Here is a 19,333-nt window from a genome sequence, read left to right as displayed (position 1 = left end):
AATTTCAGGTCAGAACTGTGCATACTGGATTGTAGTTTCAGGATGGCCATCTCTGCAGGATTCATCAGACATCCTGCAGTATTATGTATAGCCATGAACTACCTCTATCTAACTGTGAGCACTGCTTTATTCACTGCTGAATGTGTCTATGCACCTGAAACCACATGCTGACAGTTGCAGTCATATAATATTAAGAACAGTGCCACATGGCCTTTGGGACTTCCGCAGTGGTCCTAGATAAGTACTGATCTTGCAACAGCTTTTAAAATCAGCTGAAGAGCTATTCTTCTCATCACCTGGGAAGTCTGTCAAAGGGTGGAAGGCGCTGGTACTTTGGTTGCACAAAGATGTCAGGTGCACTTTCTGCCTTCCCACAAGACAACCAGTAAGTCATACAAGTCATTGAAGCTGCATACAATACCAGATTTGTGGACAGATGGATAGATACCTGCACAGAGAGATGAACACGCTGACAGGTGAACCAACAGACAGGACTCAGGTTCTGGGCTATGCACAAGTCTCTTCATGTTACCTCAGGGGCATAGGTAATCTAGGAAGCAGCCAATTCTCATCAGGCCCTTTTGTTACTTTTTCAGGCAAAATAAAACTGTGACTACAACAGAGACTAACCTTAATCTAACCTTCACAGAAGTAGCACACTTAAGCAGAGAGTGGAGATGGGTCAGTACTTGTTTGTTTTCTAGTGATCCCCCGCCATCAGATGAGTCATATTTTGCAACAGCATCTGAAACTGCTCTGATTTATACCAGAAGATGAAACCTCTTTTGGCAAGCCCATAATCCTGGAGTGGCAAAGTAAAAATGCTGTTTTTCCCTTTCCAAGCTCAGCCACACCTTTTGCACAGAGGAGCGCTGAACAGGGCATATACATTTTTCTTGGCTCCAGTTCTGTAGGGCATGTAGCAGTACTAGAAAACACATGCATAATAAGGGGTGAGCATTAATGCCATCAGAAGGCAATAAAAGCTCTGCAGATCTCCTGTCAATCTCATATAGGCTTTAACATTTGAGCTGATCACTATGACATTCCTAAACAAACAATGAATCTGGTCTAGCTTACTTTCCTAAACAAAGCTGTCTGAAACAAAATTTCCTCCCCAGTATCAATAGTTGTGCAGTTCTGATGAAATGAAGTTATTCAGAAAACTATTCCAAAGAGAAAAAGGACTGACCATAGAGTTATCCACAGCCAATGTAAAACCAGTCAGCAATGATTTTGCAGCTCTGACAACATTATCTTCAACAATGTGAAGAGGTTAACGTTACATGTAAGAAGCAAGCCAGGCTTGTACACATAACATGCTTAAAATACAAAGTTCTTTCCTTTCATTTCCATTCAAGAATAAGTTAATTGTGATTAAGAGGCATTAAAAGCACTGAAACAGTGATACTGGATACTAGAAAAAGAAATATTTGCAGAATAAGACTATAGCTTTCCTTTTGAAACAATTTTGAAATCTCACTAAGAGCACTTAGCACTGCCTTCTTAGGTAATATTATCTAATTCAACTTTTTTCTCCCCATAAAATTAGCTTAGTAGAGTCTATTCCCATTAAAGTCAATATACTTAGGTCTCAAAGCCTTTATACAAAGTCTCAAGCCTTTATTGGTAAAATGATGTTATAAGCAGATGACACAATAAAATCCTACAAAGGGATATCACTTCTAAACTATGTTGCCATACACTGCTTTTTATATTTTTAACCTTTGTTGTGAAAGCACTCATGAAAATCAATTGTAAAAATACTTGCCTTTTAAGGATAATTACAAGAAAGAGGAAAAGCGTATTGAATTGGTGATGGATGAATATGGGACATGGATTCACAGTACATTTTGTTTACCTGAGGTGGTGTCAGTGTCCTATCATTAAGTCATCTAATTGGGAATGTGCCCTATTCACAAACCACTGAGGTAAGAGTGGGAGGAAGAAAAGTATTTTCCTGTTACAGAGGTAACTATTCCCTATTTCATCATTCACTGGCAAGCCACAGTGGGACTCTAATAAGACTTCATTGGGCTAAAGGCATTTGAATCATTCATGCCACTGTGCAGCTGACGCCAGCATCAGGACTATACTCAGCTTACAGAATACTGACAGCGTGGCTGGCAAATGATGAATTATTTTCAAGGGCACCACAGGACAAGTTCCCTCCTCAGGCTGTGAAGAAAACAGAGTGCTTTGTTTACGTGCCTGGTTGTTTTTCTGAGGCACTGCACGCTTGGGGCTGTAAATCACGTGCTGAAGTTGCAAGTTGATTCACAGCACGTCGCAGGGCATAGACTGCACTCTGCTGGGCAGTTAGAGCTAATGTAAAAAGCAGAGTAATCCTCCAGGTACACAAGGGAAAAGGTACTAAGACAAGTGAAAACACCTTCAGCAGTAGACACAGTGGTAACAGTCCCATATTGTCAGCCTGCTAGTTGGCTACTCTACTTAAAAATCTCTGATTTTTATTCATCCCAACTGTAGATGTCATTCCTTCCACAATGAGCAGAACATTAAGTTGATCACCAAATCAAAAAACAGCATGATCAGATCACCGTGCGTGAGCTGCCTTTCACAGAATCATTTGGACCTACTATTTGTTCCTGGTGCATCCTGACTGAGCAAAAGTTGTGCTGGACCTGAAAGCTGGGCTGACTGAGCACAGGGAGTGCATCCCAAGTTATGTTTGAATTGGGTTACAGAAAAACCTGAAGACAAACTTTAAAAAAAAAAACCAACAAAAACACAGTATTTGCTGATAAACCAAAAGCTTTTTTGTAAGGCTTCCAGCACACCTGACAGATACCTGTTCATTCCAATCTCACAATATTGACTGGAATGAGGAAAACACTACAATTTTCATTTCATGGTAGGCAAAGAAGAGGATGGATCAAGGCAAAGGGATGTTATAGAGTTTGTCCAAAATAACACGACAACACTTGAAGTCAGGGTCAAACATGGGAAACAAAAGACCATATTGCTTGGATTCTGGAGAAAGTATATACAGAACAGATGGGGTTATATAGAAAGGCATACTGACCTCTACACTGTTTGAATTAACAGGAAAGGCTGAAAAAACGTAATAAGTTAAAAAATGCTAAAGCTTACTTGGTGGAAGAGGCTCATCGATAGTTGGGTAGTGATGATGGTCAGGCCTCAGAGAAGGAAGCTGGCTGACTGGCTGAGAATTATGGAGTAAAGGACAATCACCTATGGACAAGATATTCAAGATATTGACAGTCATTCACTGATTTCACAACATGGTTCAAAAAAACGTGCTACTGTAAAACAAGTGATTTTTGTCACAGAGGTTTTCCTGGTATACTTGCAGCTCTAGTTATTCCTATTCCCGGGCACTATTTTAATAACAATTCACACACCAAAGAATTAGGAAAATAATGCAGTCAGGGCTCCGGTCTCAGGTTTGAGCCAAGGCTAATCTATTATGGGCCAGATTCTGGACTCATAGACACACAAGTGTAAGCGAGAGAAGAATCAGGCTTGATCTCTGAGAAATATAGTACAGCTCAAGCTTCTGCAGAAATTGGACAGGAACATGCAAAATCCTGGCTCCAACTTTTCTCATCAGCAAAATATGAGGCTAAAGTCTGCCTTGAATCTTCCTCTGCTTTTCTAAAGGATCAGCAACTGTATAAATAGGTTGGAGTGGCAGAATTATGCAGTCCCTGTAAAGCAGAAGAGCACTTCCTTCTACAGATATTTTTCAAAATTCAAAGTGTTGGTCCTGGGAGGGAGGAGAGAGAATGAGACAAGGACCAGAAACAAATAGGAGACAGGTGGTAGAAGAGGACAAAAGATAGTGAAACGTAGTCAGGACCTGAGGTAAAGAGAGAAGACCTGAGATACAGAAGAAGAAAAGAAGGAAAACTGAAACACAGTGGACAGTGCAACGGTAGTTTTTAGAAAATAGTAATGCTGTGTATATGCTTACTTATCTGCATATGAAATAAGTGAAATCTAAGTAAATGTCCAAACTCATGTTCTTTTGAGAGGAACTTCAAAAGTCAACTTTAGATCCAGATATTTTTTATAGAATCCTTTAAGATATGAAGAAGTTCATTGTAAGGAAGAAAAACTATTCCTCATCTTAGACTTAACTATGAGAATGAGGAAACTGCAAGATAAAAAGAATTCAGATTCCTTCTCATTCTGTTCTTAAAACCTTAGAAACCAAGATTATACCAGGATAAAATTAAAATCAGACCAATCATCTGAGCCAAACTGTGTACTGGTCAGTTTAGCTGTCTTTAACAGTGTTATCTTAATGCCCCAAGAAAGAACAGTTTGTAAAAAATAACATACTGCTACCAAATATATTAAAAAATGCCTAAAAATAAACATACACAAACAACAGCTATAAGGCAGAAACTAATTTTGTATAAAGCTGAAAAAAATCTCACACCATCCAGAAGTGAGAAAAAAGACTTGTCAAAAGTACTCCCTCTATGGCATCTTAAATTTCCCCATTAAAACTCTTGTGCATAGGCATATCTAATGGTCATATCTGCTGTGTATTCTGAACAGACAGCAGAGTTATCTAAGTTATTACTCAATGCTAAAAGTCTGTCTTTCACAGGCTTAAAATCTGTGCTGTTTCTACAGGTGCTGTGGCACAATTTATCAGAACATCTATCTATGTTTCTTTACTTACCTCACCATAATTGACTCTCCCCTAGTCATGGCAGTTACGCCAGTGAAATCATGGTAGTGTCAGTCACCTGGAGTGGATGGAGGTGACCACATCTACTGTATTTGTAGCAGCCACCAAACCATGGATCAGCATGCACATTTACTGAAGTACCCCCTGGTCATACCAAAAGAGTGCTAAGGGCAGGGCTGCCTTTCAGACATTCTCTCTTTCAGGCAGCCAAAACAAAGTTGCTGAGCTTTATATAGACTTGAGAGACAAATTCTGTAGCCATACTGAGTCCATATGCAGAAGACATCCTCTCCCCAAAGCCGCTCTCAGAAGTGCACGTGGTCCAAAGCAATCATCAATTCTGTAAGAATAGTCTCATGCACACACACACTCATGCCCTCCTGGGTATACAAAGTCCCTCACCTGCAAGGAAGGTCCACCTTGCTGAGGATTTCTATCTCTCCCTGTACTTCTGAGAATTGTTAGGGTTAGAACCAAGGGTTTAACAGTCCCCTTACACCATTCCTTCAGCAAGAGCAGTGAAAGATCGGGGTAAATGAAGTGGGAATGGACAATGAAAAGGCACAAGGATGCTTTAGCTGGAGTTTCCTAGTGATCGCCAATTATGTTATTCTCTCAGTGCTGTTTACATTTGGTGTCACTTATACCAGGGGACAGCTGACTCAGGATGTGGGAATGCAAATTCTACCCTTGACCATAGCAGCCGCTGAGGCCTTCACTTCTCAGCCTGAGAAAAATGATAAGTGAACCAAAGATGAGTAACCAAATCCACCCTTCATGTAACTCCATATTACGTAAAACAACTTACCAAAGGTGTATATTTAATGTTGAGGTTTGGAAAGATTGGGAAAAAGAATATCTATGTTGTGAAGACAGAAGTGATTTTTTAAATTATATTTTATCTCTAGAGAAAGATAAGACAAGAATTTTGTTGGATATAGCTCAGTCTCAGAAAAAAAAGCATTCTGAGTTGCCCTATGGTCTGTGAAATTTGATGTAGATTTGTTTGAAAACAAAAAATTATTGGGAAATTTAACTAAACAGGTTTTGTTTCATTTCTAACTTCGAAACATTTGCTTTTCTCCACATACATGACGGTGTATATCATACACAGACACTGGCCCAGATCCTTCGCTGAAGTAAATCAGCATGTCTGCTCCTTGACAAGCACAAGCTGGTCCTCTCACTGTCTAGCAGAGACATGGCAGTACATCAGATATGTGAAATGAAACAATCCCAAGAAATAAGGAATTGGTTGGTGGATGTGATAATGCTGGTCTGCCACATAACTTCAGCTAATCTTGATTTTATAATGATGCATGTATATCTACAGGAATCCATATATACAGATCTCCCATCTGTATATGCTGGGATATATAAAGACAGGCTCAATTATCCAACCCTCCCTAAAATATCACCCAACTCAGAGACCCCAAGTTTTTATGAAATAAGCCATGAGCTATCTGAAACCTTGATTATCTGATGCCTTCTGTGACATCCAGATAATCAGGGCTGCTCAGCGCACTGATTCTCAGGATCTAACCTTCTCTTCTGCTGCTTGGACCTGCTATTGGGGTGTCTAGACTTTCTGTGGCTAGTTGTGGATTCCCACCATGAGCTACTAGTTCATCTGGCCACTGGGAGGAGCCATCCACTTGCTCCCTGTCCAGCTCAGGGCTCTGTACTGAGTCTGGCACCGATTCAAAAGCGCTATTCTCCTCCTCCTCATCATCCTGAGAGGAGAAGACCGTGCTCTCAGAAATCTTTGCACTGTCAACAGAGGAGAAGCGCGTATGGCTGGAGAAGCGATTGTTACTGTCATAGCAGGAGGTGCTGTAGCAGGACGTGCTGTAGCAGGAAGTGCTGTAGCAGGAGGTACTGTAGCAGGAGGGGCTGTAGCAAGAGGTGTCGCACGCCTCACATTCGTTGTCACCATTGGGTCTGGAGCTTGACTCGCTTTCGCTTCCTGTCCTGGGGTTTTCCCCATCCACCAGCCCATCATTTAAGTCAGAGAGTTGCTCGTCTAAGGTCCCAGGAGGCATTGTGCACTGGCTGAAGTTCTCTTCGGCCTCATTTTCTGGAGGAGGCTCTGCTGCCATGGTCTCACTCTCACTGACTGTCTCCTTCTGCAACACCTCCTTGACTGTGGACTCTTCATCGTTCTCCCCGCCGTTGCCAGCATCTTGCTCCTCTTCCCCATCGCTGCTCATCTGTGCTGAGGGTAGGCTGTGGAGCAGGTTGTGGATTCTTATATAGTGAGTGCGAGGAGTCTCTGGCTCACCACAAGCTGAAGCTATAACTGTCTCTAGTTCAGACACAGGCAGGGAGCATGGCCTTGTTTTCCTCTTTGCTGTGGTCCTCAGCTGTAGCTTGCTGTCTTCCTCCTCTTGAGCTGAAGCCCCTTCTTCCTGACTCTTCTCTAGGTCTTTGTCAGCATACACATCTGCACTCACCTCATTGACATCTAAAGTTTCCATGCTGTTCAATTCTCCATCATCTCCCTGAGTACCAGAATGGACTTCGCTGTTTTCCCTAACTTCAGTCTCAGAAGGAGACACGCAAGCCAGCAGACCCAGCTGCTCCGTGAGGTCCGTCACATTTGAAGAAGGCAGCACTTCTCCTCGGATGGATTCCAAGGGCTCAGGAACTGGCACGGCATCAACCTCCTCATCTCCTGCTAGCTCTTCATTTATGTTGTTCTGGTTGACTTCCCTGGGTGGCTTGACAGCCCCTGGGCTATCAATATTGTTCACACTGTATCCATTTAGCTCTTCTGGAACTGTATTTTCTGAGGTCACTGTGTTGATGCATGGAGGCTCACCGAGGCTTTCCTCTGTGGGGTTGTTCACAGGGCTTTCCTGGAGGTCAGCTGGCTCAGGATCTGCACTAATGGAGACCTCTTCATCATCTGTATGAGACAGGAAAAGAAATTACTTACTCTTTTAACACAAAATGTTGACTGAACCAGAAGCTTGGCTCTGAGGACAGAGGCATCCGCAGCAATCTGAGAAAATTAAAACAAATTAGAGAGTGAAATGAGTGGCTAACTAAAAAAGGCTGGTTTTGTGCTAGGCAGCCTTTGTGCAGTAGATTTAACAATCACAGGACTTACTCATGGTGGTACTGTGTATGCAGCATACTGCCTTCCTGCAATATAACCTGAAGGTAACACATTCCTGAAACTCCCCTTTAAGCCAATGGGCATGGGAAGGAGTATCATGGTATTGACAAGGATACCTTCTCTGATGCTTTAGTTACATTTTTCTTGTCATGCAGAAGCTGACAAGATTTTGCAACAGAGAATTTAACAAATCAACCCCCTGAAATCTGGGATTTTTTTCTTTGATATGATTTCCTCCCGGATGCCAGACAACCTGGGCTTTTTGATCCCATCCACCAGTCAGAAGAAAGAAGTCATGTTTTTCCAGTGAGGGGCAGGTCACGATTTCCTAGTACTAATGCAGCTTTTGGCTTGACAAAGAGTACCTGAGACAGCATGACTTTAGAGAAGAAAAAAGCCCCTGAGCATTATTTATTATTTATTATTTATTATTTATTATTTATTATTTATTGTTTATTATTTATTATTATTTATTGACACAGAGCCAAGATTCAAACTGACACCATCGTGACTGAAGGGGAACAACACAATTTCTTTTACTTTTTTTTTTTAGATTAACAATAGTCAAAACGAGGAAGTCTTCAATCATCCTTACTACCGGATTATTCACTTGTACTCATAAAATGCTCAAATGCTGATGACTCTATAAATAATAGCCCACTAAACACAACCTCAGGACAGATGATAGAGAAGCAGATGGGACCTTGGTTTTTCATCCTCTTCTCTCCGGTGACATGGAAGACTACATGAAGCAGTCAAGAACAGGAGGACACAGTAGCAGCTGTAAGCTGAAGAGAAGTAGGGGAGAAACTGCAACTCACGATGCATTCTGTGGACAGGAGACTCCGTGCACTTTCCTTTGCTCATGACTACACCTAAAGTCTCAGAGCTGCCAGGAAAGAATTTAGACTTCTGAGGAGAAATGAATGCAAAGCCGAAAAAGAGCTAGAAAAAGGGTGCATTAAGACTAAGAATTACCTTGATGAATGGAAGAAGTTATCTCAAATCGGAACTGCAGCTGGCCACTGACATGATCTGTAGGAAGCCTGCGACCAAGAGTGTAGCTTACAACCCTGTCCCTGAAAGAAAACAAATTCTGTCACAACAGACTGTAACTTACCAAATGTCGACTGTCCATAGATAAAGCTGCTGTGTCCTACAAAAATACGTAATGAATTTCAGTCTATTCAACCCAGCCATGAGGGCACGTTGACTTGCATACAAAAGAACAAATGGCAGAGGAGAGGACAATGTCTTCAATTGCAATGGAACAGTTGAGTCAGTGATTCAGACAGGCTTCTGGGATACACAAGCACATATGTATACGTATAGAGAGAATGGTGGAAATGGAACCTCTGCAGCATGGGCATGGAAATATCAACATGGGAAGCAAACAACTCCCACTTCAGCTATCGTAACAAGACTTCCTTGCTGACCTCATCATATCTACCCTTATGTAGAATCTCACATTTCCATATTTCTTTTCCTTCATCATTTGCATAATATTCAGCTTTCCTGTACTTACTTTCAAAATTCTGGACAGATCAGTCCCCACTTACCACCTTCTCTTTGTAAGCTGATTGAACAACTACTCTTCATCTCTTTCCACCCCTCTTACCTCTATGAAGCTGAAATATCAGGAGAACACCTTCCTGACAAGGTTGATCAATGATTCCACTCTGTCCTTGTGCAGGTCCCTCCCTTTGCCATACTTCATCCACCCCTCAGAACAGAATGAAACTACAGAAGAGATTAACTTCCCAGTTGCCCAAAATGAGGCTGAATCAATGTTCGCAAAGCATTTGTTAAGTGCAGAGGGTTCACTGAATAGTAATATTTATATATCTTTTAAAGAAACGTAGTCCCCAGTTGGGCCCAAATATATTTACTAGAGTAGTTTCACATGCATTGGAAATCATATAAATGAGATGATGTCAAGATTTATGTATAATCTTTCTGAATTTGTGGGTTCTCATTGAGCTTGCCTGAGATTTAAAAGCTACTGTGGTATCAAAACTAAGCCAGATCTAGGTACAGGCTGGAGGCACTGCTCTTGGCAAAGCATGTCCTTCGATAGACAGTGTTTTCCATAAGGAAGTAAAATAGGAAGATATAATCAGATGATGATGACACGCTGAGGGAAGCCAATGATATCAGTTATAAAGCTCTACTTTCCCCAAGCTGTTCTTTTCCATCTGGTTTCTAAAAAGCCACTCTATCTTTCCTACTTGAGAAACATGGATGTAGTTTACTCCCTTCTGGTAGATTCAGCTGTCAGTATCTCTGCCAGTTTTGAGCCAGCTGTTCAAAAACACTTCCAACAAGCCCATCATCCTGCTGCTCAGCTAAACTGAGATCCAATTTTCAGAAATGCTTTCCTGGCAACCACATCTTCTATGCTCTCTTCAGTAGCTTATTCTTTCTCTCCCTGCTCCTGAAGGTCTAAACGTTAAAGTTCAGAGCAAATGTTTTAGCTTTGTCAGCATGCTATCCATCAATCTCAAGTTGGAGAATGTTACTTTTGCTGCACACACCATCCCTGGACCTTCTTATAATAGGGAAGCAGGGCAGGGCTGCTAATCTGAACTGGATATTTCTTGGCAGCAGGGGAGGGTCAGAAAGACTCAGCTACAACGTATATTTCTACAGCATTTCTGCTGTCTAAAGGGAGGAGGAACAGATCTGGCAAGATTTTAGCCCAGAGTTAATCCTCTGAAACATGAAAATAGCCTGTTGACAGCACTAAAACAATGTTTAAATTGAAAATATTGTACTCTCCAGATTTGTGGCCACACAAAACCTTTCCTAAATGCCAGTTCTCATATTTCAAAATGTAACAGATAAGGTTATAAAGAGAAATCACTGGTTGGCCCATAGTGCTGTGCATTCTAATACAGACTAACATTGTTCATCAGGCAACTCTCAGTTTAATAATGCCCACACAACATCATCATGTAACTATAATGACATATCACCGGAGGTTCAAATTGGCAGCACACTCCCTAAACAACTCAAAGTACGAGCAGCAAAATTACCCTATGGCATGTCTTTCCAAGAGGCGCTGAACTGGCATGGAGAGTTTTCCCAGGAAACGCTTGATGATCGGTCGGCTCTTGGCAAATTTGTCTTTAACTTCTATTTCCAGGACATCCGTGGGCAGGGAGACAAAGCTGAACTGCTGCAATAAGAGAAGAGTAAAGAACATGAAGCTGGTGGCTGAGCAACAACATGCTGCTGCACGTGATCAGCCTGTGGGATTCGATGGCTTTTTCAAGGGACAGAAACAGGTCTTGGAACCCAAGGCATAAATAAAAATAACCCGTCCTCAAAGCAATCAAGTGAAAACATCCTATAGCTACTATGTAACACTGAGGAATCAGGCTTGGAGAATGCAAGAATTTCACATATTCATGTCATATTAGCAAGCAAAGGCTCGTCTATGGTAAGAAGAGTACACCTATGGGATCTAACGAACTCTGCCCTAGCAGTGGTTATTGATCTAAATGCAATTGGTCAGATTTTTTCCACCAAGTTCTAAATACTTCAAATAGCTGCATGTAAGTACAACAAAACCGGAAGCATGGAGAGATGTTTAGTCAGCATTTTCCTCCTCTAGACTGGCGATTTGTGGCAACTCAGCTGTGCAGCACACCTCAGCTATTGAGCAGTGGGGAACTACTGAAGTGCACAACAGCTGAGCGCACACAGTTACAGTGTACAGATACATACATAGTGTACAGATATATACACAGATACATATTAAAATCTTTCCCACTCTCATCTCTGTCCTAACTAAGAAGATAACAGTCTGAAAACATTGTTCACCTGTATCAATTTCCTGGTGTGGTTCACAATACAATCCCACACAGCTAAACCAGATGGTAAGCCATGGCACAGGCTACCATAACCAGTGACACTAGGAAAGATAGGAATGGCAACATCAAAAACTGGTGCTGTCACTAGATGCTTTGAAACATGACAACACCGCCTCAGCTGGTCTGGTTTTGAGAACACCTGTTCTAACTTACATGTAATGTTTCAGCAAGCTTTCTAGAGAATGTGCGCACGAAAACCTCAGGAAGAAACACGGAGGGTGGTATTTTAAGTTTTAATTGCAAAGACTTCCACACGTACAGATTCCAAGTACAGGAACATTACAGCAACTAGAGATATAGGGATGTCCCCATAGGGAAAGCAAAGCCTGTTACTTAGGGATAACAGTAAAAAGCAAATGTATTAGTTGCTTCTCCTTGCTTGCTCCTAGATTGCCTAAATTCAGTACAGACCATGAGCTGGTGACATGACTCACTGAATGCTTTTATCCAAACAGATCCGTTACTATGAGGATGCTATCAGCGAAAAAGAAGGACCTCTCTGCCATGGCATGCAAAAGTAGGATATCTGTAAGACAGCTGTTTGTCTAGCTCAAAAGTCAGTGTTGAACTGGAAGCTGACTTCTGTACTAACTGAATATTGAGATAGATGAAAGGGTCTTCTAGCTTTCCTACTGCCAGAAGTAGTCTTCACAGTGCAATAAGCTCTGGGTTATTGAGGTATGGAGTTCAGTCCTAAATTGTTGTTATCCAATTTTCAGAAATGCTGAGTTTGAACAGCTTGATGTGCAACTAAAATGAGCAGCATGTTCTGCTAAATAGGTCCTGCAAACAAGTAAACAAATAAAGAAACAATTCAAGTAAGCTCCAAAGCGTTATTTTCTTCTCATTTTCTACACCTCTGCAGCATACTACTGAAGAGTCTGACCCCTACAAAAGGGAAACATTATTTTTACATGTATACTGTAAAAATATGCTATATAATAATTAATAAGACATAATAAGCCTTATTAAAATAAGCTATATTACCATAACAGTATGGGTATCTTGGGTAACTGCTCATTCATGGCACATGCAAGGAAAGTAGAAGACATTCATTTAACTGAATGAGGTTACTTTAATGTAATTTGTCATTTAATGAATTTTCCACTATACTGTTGTTGACACCTATTACTGTAAAATGATTTCTGTGAGATAGAGCATGCTCACACACACAGCAAGAGACTGAGCTGTCCGTAAGTGGAAATAAAAGTTAATGAACTGTACTTTCCTCTATTACTGATATTTTGCCTTGTGGTACAACTCTTGAAGAAAATCAGAATTTGCTTGCACTTTTGTTTTTGTAATGCCAGGTGGAACCAAGTTGCAGTCTTTTTGCACAAGAAACACACTGACATTTTCCAGAGCACTTCTCAACAGCCAAGCTGAGTGGACACATGGAACATGTGTTGGAATCAGCCAGAGGAAATGTCTGTTGTTTCCTCAGAAAGCTGTGCCTCTTAGGCATACAAATACAGTGATATTTCATACAATCTGTAAATTCAAATTCTGTTCTGATTTGACCTGCCAACCATGTTGCACTTGGGGATACACAAGACTGGCTTGGGACCAGCTTCTGGTCCATGATCACAGTTCCCAAGCAATCTTCTGACACTTTCAACCTGTGTATTGAAAGCACAATTAAGCCTTTAAGATCTGATATGTCCCGTGGCAGAACTCAAAGGATTTACCATATGGAAACTAATGCAGTTTGAGATTGAAAATGAAATAAAATAAATGGGTTCGGAGACAGTAAGATAGTGATAATTTTACATGATTTGGTTTTCCATTATCTGAACACTTGCTCCCACTGCTCCCATACAGCTTAGTCCATAATGGACAGCGTTTTCCAGACGCAGTCCCTGAACGTGGATGCCCCATGCTTAGGCCATTCACCCTGCAGAGCCTCAAGTAACCCACAGTTTAGAGAACGCACTGGCCACTTGTCCTTTGAAAAATGAAATCCAGCAAAACAGCAAGGTTTTAGAAATCAAAAACTGATAAATTCATTTTCAAGAGTCACCAATCACTTTTGAAAATATGCAATTTATTGTGATATTTTAAGATCAGACTGTCCTCTTTGGAGGTGAAGCCAAATCACTATCAAATGCTATTTTCTTTCTCTTCACTTTCTTTTCTGAGAAGTGACAGCCCCTGTACCTTAGCCATAAAAGGTTGGCTGCTTTTACACTGTTCAATGCTTGGCACTCATGTCTGGAAGAAAAAGAAACCTGTATTTCATTATCTTCTCTAAAATGTGGGCAGGTTTTGGAGTAAAACAGAGGACCTTGTTAGACAGGACATGGAAAAAGCTAAAGAACTGTTCTTTGCCTCAGTCTTTACCAGCAAGACCAGCTTTTAGGAATCCTGAGTCCCAGAGACCAGGAGGAAAAGCTGACAAAAGGAGTATGTACCCTTGATGGAAGAGGATCAGGTCAGGGAATCTTTAAGCAAGCTGGGCATTCTTATGTCCATGGCCCTGATGGGATTTCCACATGTGATGAGGAGTTGGATGATGTCATTCTGAGGCTACTCTCACTGATCTTTTATCAATTATGGCAACTGAGAGAAATGCATAAAAACTAGGGAAGTCAAATGTCACTCCTATCTTGTAGAAGAACAACAAGAAGGAGCTGTAAAATTATAGTTGAATCATCTAATCTGGAAACTGTTTCCAGGCACATAAAGGACAAGAAGATCATCAGTAGTCATCAGTACGAATTCACCCAAGGGCATTCATACTTGGCTAGCCTGATATACTTATATGAGCAGCGTGGTAGACCAGAGGAGAGCAGTAGATCTGAATTTACACTGCTATCTTTATGTTGGAGTAAGACCTGAAGGGAAGACTCAGAGAGCAAGCTGCTTTTAAGTGCTTACGTTTTTTTGTTGCTGTTGTTTGTTTGTTTATTTTTTCTTCCAGACCCAACAATGACTTTAAATATGAAGACAATCAATTTCTTTGACATGAATAATCTTGTGGGAGTTTTGTGTATGAGTTACACATGGTGAAAACTGAAGATACATTCCAAACGCTGACCTGACAGACTATATCTGTAACCATTCATAAGACAAAACATTTCTAGAGACTGAGAATAGTTAACATAGAAAGCAAATTGATGATGATGATTAATTCCCATATTTTCTTTTCAAAAATATTATTTGCATGCCTGAATATGGATAGATCATAGTGATGAGCTCTCAGAAACACTATCAAGAAAGTTGCTAAAATGAAAAGAATAAGTCTACTAGTACTGATTAGAAAAGTTAAGTGCAAGGAAAGTGCTAAGAACAATCAGTATATTATCTGGTGAAAGGTAGGTAAATTAATACATTGGTGATACAGAGCATCAGGCTCTTGACTTGGAATTGAGTACGTGAAACAATTAAACAGAATATATTTGTGATGCCCACCACCTCACAGGAACAATATATGCAGAAATAAATCTTAAAAGGCTGTAAATTACTTTTGATGGCTGAAGATAGATTTAATCATTCAGATGAATATTTCATTAGTGGCTTTTTCATTTCAAATACTCCAGTGAAACAATTTCATGCTCTAGGTGCTCACCACTCTCCATCTGTACTATTCTGCTCCCCATTCAAAAATCTTCAATGCGTGTCACTTCTGTCCCACACAGTGCTTCTCATATGAGCAACTGGATAAGTTTGAAGAGAATTCCAGTTTCTTAAACTCACTACAGTACTTCTCAATGACAGCACAAAATATTGCAGTGTCACCAGCACAGGGTACAGAGCTCCACTGCTGCTGAAGGGTAAGAAACCCTACAAACAAATATTCCTAGCAGGTCTTTGCCCCTGGATTCAGCAGCGATCACAGTGTCAGAATCTGTGTGGTACCCTATTCTGGCATGGCACAGTGTTTCTTTTCCTACAATAAAAAGGGTGCAAAAAAACTGTGCTGCTGTTTTAACATTTCATCCAACTCTTTACATTGAACTTCTTTAAAGTTGGATAAGGCCTTACATATTGAATTCCTAGATTGTCCCCCAGATTTGCTCTCTCTCTTTATTGGGAAAAAAAGACCCTTCCTGTTCATTTCATGTTTTCTACAAAATTCAGAGTTACTGGCGAAGAGACTCGTGAGTTTTCTCGGATGGCTAGTGGATAGTTTTGCAAGATGGCTTTCACTTTACAAATGACTAATATCAGCCTTAAGACATCAGACATTTAAAAGAACTCCTGAAAAAAATGAAGCACTGATGGTGCATCAAGAGACATGACCTTTTTTCATCTCTTTCATGCTGTCTACAAATTCATTAGTATAGGATAGGTGGAACACAAGATTAGCAAGACTGATAGTATTTTAGGTGCAGAAGATGTGATAAGAATGTGTTTCTGGAAGAATGACGTTTTAGAATAACCTAGATAATTTTTCTCACTCCTTCCACTCATTTCTGAAAGAACTAAAGTTGTTTTGGGCTTTCACACTGCAGTCATCACAGGATACTAAAGCAGACTGCAGCTTTAAAATCACAGCTTTTCTGTTTCGCGAAATATTTGTTTTACACTTTATGTGGCCACGTGTAGTGGAATATCGTACACTGAAGCTGCCACTCACAAGGCAATGCCATTGAAGCCTCTGGCAAAACAGTGAATTCAGGACTTAGATATCATATCATCTGTGCTGGACTTATGCTTAGGTACAAAGGCCTGCCTGTCTCTGCAACCGATGCGTTTGTATTTGTCAGAAGAAGAGGGAGAAAGGCTATCTAAGTTAAACGATAAAAAAATGGAAGTTCAATCAGTGTCACACTCCTGTTGCTCTTTTCATGTTGAACTTCTGATGGAATAATGCATTACATGAAGCCTTGGTAGGATTGTCAGTATCTAGATTTGGGCCCTAAATCTGATGAAAAACAGATAAAATATGATCTGCATCCAGTTTATAATAATACCATTATTTCAAAAAGAGTTAAAGCATCTTGAATCAGTGGCTCAGTACTCAGTCTATTACATTGATACCACCTTGATAGTCTTGCAGCCAGCACGCAGACCCCCTGACTCTATCCCTGCTGACTGCAGTACAGAATCCCCCTCTCCCCAGACCACCACCTCTAGCATCTGAGTCCTTGATTAATTGCTTCTTCTGATTGGTAATCTGAAGAGATAGATTTCATGCGAATTTATTCAAGTGCAGTATTTTTCAAAGGTTGAGGGTTCTCTGAGGTGCAGTCAGTACAAGTTACATGTTTGAAAATACTTTAATTCTGTTTATCAATTCTGACACATTAACTACTGTTTCTCAAGCACTCTTGCAACAGAATACTGAACACTTCTTACACACATCAGTTAATTCACCACAAAAAATTAGCTATCTTCAGAGTGATAAAGCAGTCAGCTATAACCTAACAATATTTGTAAAAGGTGAGACAAAGAAACAATCAGGGAAGCTGCAAGGAGTTTAGATGGTTTGCATCCTCACGCTCCTACTGAAAGGCAGTCCACTCTTCCAGAGCTAGAATTACTGGAGTTGAAATTCAAAGTGTCATTTAACAGCTAACAATTCCTACTGCTTTAAATACATTGGACAGTTGCAACAACCAATTCTTACAGTCATCTCACTGCCATTCCTCTTGGCTCTATCCCTACTCACTAGTAAGTAACCAAAACTGAAGAAGCGACAGGTTCTAACAAAACTGTCACAGTCAAGAAGGAAATGCAACAAATAGATCTCAAGGGAAGTTCAGATGGGTTAAGTACTTAATTTGCAAACCACTGTCAGAATTTGCCAGCCAGACTGAGGTATATTAACTACTTCTTAAACCAGTTTGTTTTGTTGATTAAAATCATTAGTGATCAGTACTGCTTGCCTGGACTGTCTATCACTTCGTGCTTGTGCACTGCTTACTAACAAATAAAATCTTCTTAGAGGGGATTTATCAAAAGACTGTGACAGAAAATGCACGGTCTCAACATGAAACAATATGTGAATAGTGTCATTATTCTTTTAACAGCAGTATTAGAAGAAAGGTGATGAACATTCACCTTCCTCAGTTCTACTAGATGAACAGAAGATTTGACAAAAGAACACTTCCTGAAGAGATTTAGTTACGTTTTACCCCAAAATAGCATGCTAAGACAACTCGCTCACTATGACCTTGCAATTAAGTGAACTGTTAGCAAATCTGGTGGGCTGCTCCAAAATCCCTTCTAATGGCCCACAACATCAGTGGTGGATTTTGGTGGTACAGCTGTAGAAACTGAACCTTCCTATCAATATTCCATCACATTTTGTTGCTGTGTGACAGATAGTAGCAGAGGAGCATCTGAGAAACTGGCATCTGACACGGAAGAGTATATAAAATACAGGTGTGGAATTGCATTTCTCCGGGCAGAAAAGACTGACACCCACTGATGCCTGCTGAATGTTTATTTAGCAACCAACAGTGGATGTGAGCACAGTGAGGTGCTGGGTGATGCATTTCGGCAGTGCTGACGGTGGGTCATCTCCGCTGGTGCAGGTTTTTACAAATGCAGTGCGTGGGCTTTTGTTCAATACTGGCAAAAATGCATTGCTCCTAGTGGTGATAACATTGAAAATAGGGTTACTTTTGGAGCAATCTCTCTATATAAGTGGGCATTAGGTGACTCTGACTTCAAAACATTTCTGATACAAACAAGCGCTACTGAAGTCAAATGGATGACACAGAATCATAGGATGGTTTGGGTTAGAAGAGACCTTAAGGATCATGTAGTTCTAACCTCCCTGCCATGAGCAGTGTCACCAGCCAATAGATCAGGCTGCCAAGGGCCCTATCTAACCTGGCCTTGAATGCCACCAGGGATGGGGCATCCACAACATTCCTGGGTGACCTGTTTCAGTATCTCACCACCCTGTGAGTAAAGAAAAATCCTCCTAACATCTAATCTAAATCTCCTCTCTTCTAATTGAATGCAATTCCTTCTTTTTCTACTACCATTTGCTCATGTAAAAAGTAGTCTCCTACTTTTTTATAAGCTCTCTTTGGTACTGGAATGCTGCACTGAGGTCTCCCCAGATCCCCCTCTTCCCAGACTAAAATGTTGGGCAACTCCTGACCTTGGCGATATCAGCACACATGGATAAAAAGCAGAGTAGTCACAGTCATTTTCATTGTCCAACATGCAAAATTTTGCTTCTGGATAGCAAAGATACCTTCCATACTGTGGTTTCTTCCCAGTAGATTAAGTTTAAAAAGACAAAGTGCAAGCTATAAATTACTCTGGGAGGTCTTTCCTGAAGCTAGGCTATGTTGCAGATGGAAAAGCAAAGCCAAAGAGGTTGTGGGGCAACAACCCTACAAACCATTATGTAGGTCAGCAACACAACAACCTTCCTGGCTTCTGATCCCTGCTCTTTGTATTGTTTGTTCTTATTCATTGACATCTAAAATGTATCCACACCACCACCTTCACCTGCAGCTGACATCTTTTCTCCCCTCAGTTGTTTATAGCCTGTAATGGATGGCAAGTAGTAGTCTTGACAGGTTAGGGGTACCTCCTACCTGTGCCTGATGAATGAGTATCTGATGTGATAGAACTGGTCCAGTCTGACACTTAAGACCAGACATGGGGAAAAGGCTGAGATAAATGCTATTGTCAGTGCCAAGAATCTCATTATCAATATTCTAAATACAGTCACAGAGCCAT

General features: G+C 40.7%; 1 protein-coding gene across 7 annotated transcripts in view; it reads right to left on the bottom strand.

The window, feature by feature from the left end:
• The window catches only part of HECW1 (HECT, C2 and WW domain containing E3 ubiquitin protein ligase 1), a 244,083-nt gene that overhangs the window by 64,612 nt on the left and 160,138 nt on the right, over positions 1-19,333 (bottom strand). For 6 of the 7 annotated variants that reach the window (XM_048952248.1, XM_048952249.1, XM_048952252.1 and 3 more), the window contains 4 exons: positions 10,844-10,986; positions 8,787-8,887; positions 6,231-7,595; positions 3,115-3,216 (listed from right to left, as the gene is read on the bottom strand). In XM_048952248.1, coding sequence (XP_048808205.1) covers positions 3,115-3,216; positions 6,231-7,595; positions 8,787-8,887; positions 10,844-10,986 — 1,711 coding nt within the window. The remainder of the gene's footprint in view (positions 1-3,114; positions 3,217-6,230; positions 7,596-8,786; positions 8,888-10,843; positions 10,987-19,333) is intronic. The other variant, XM_048952255.1, reaches the window with a different exon arrangement.

Source organism: Lagopus muta, chromosome 7, assembly GCF_023343835.1.
Source record: "Lagopus muta isolate bLagMut1 chromosome 7, bLagMut1 primary, whole genome shotgun sequence".
NCBI classification, from domain to species: domain Eukaryota; kingdom Metazoa; phylum Chordata; class Aves; order Galliformes; family Phasianidae; genus Lagopus; species Lagopus muta.
This window is presented reverse-complemented; position numbering and strand designations above follow the sequence as displayed.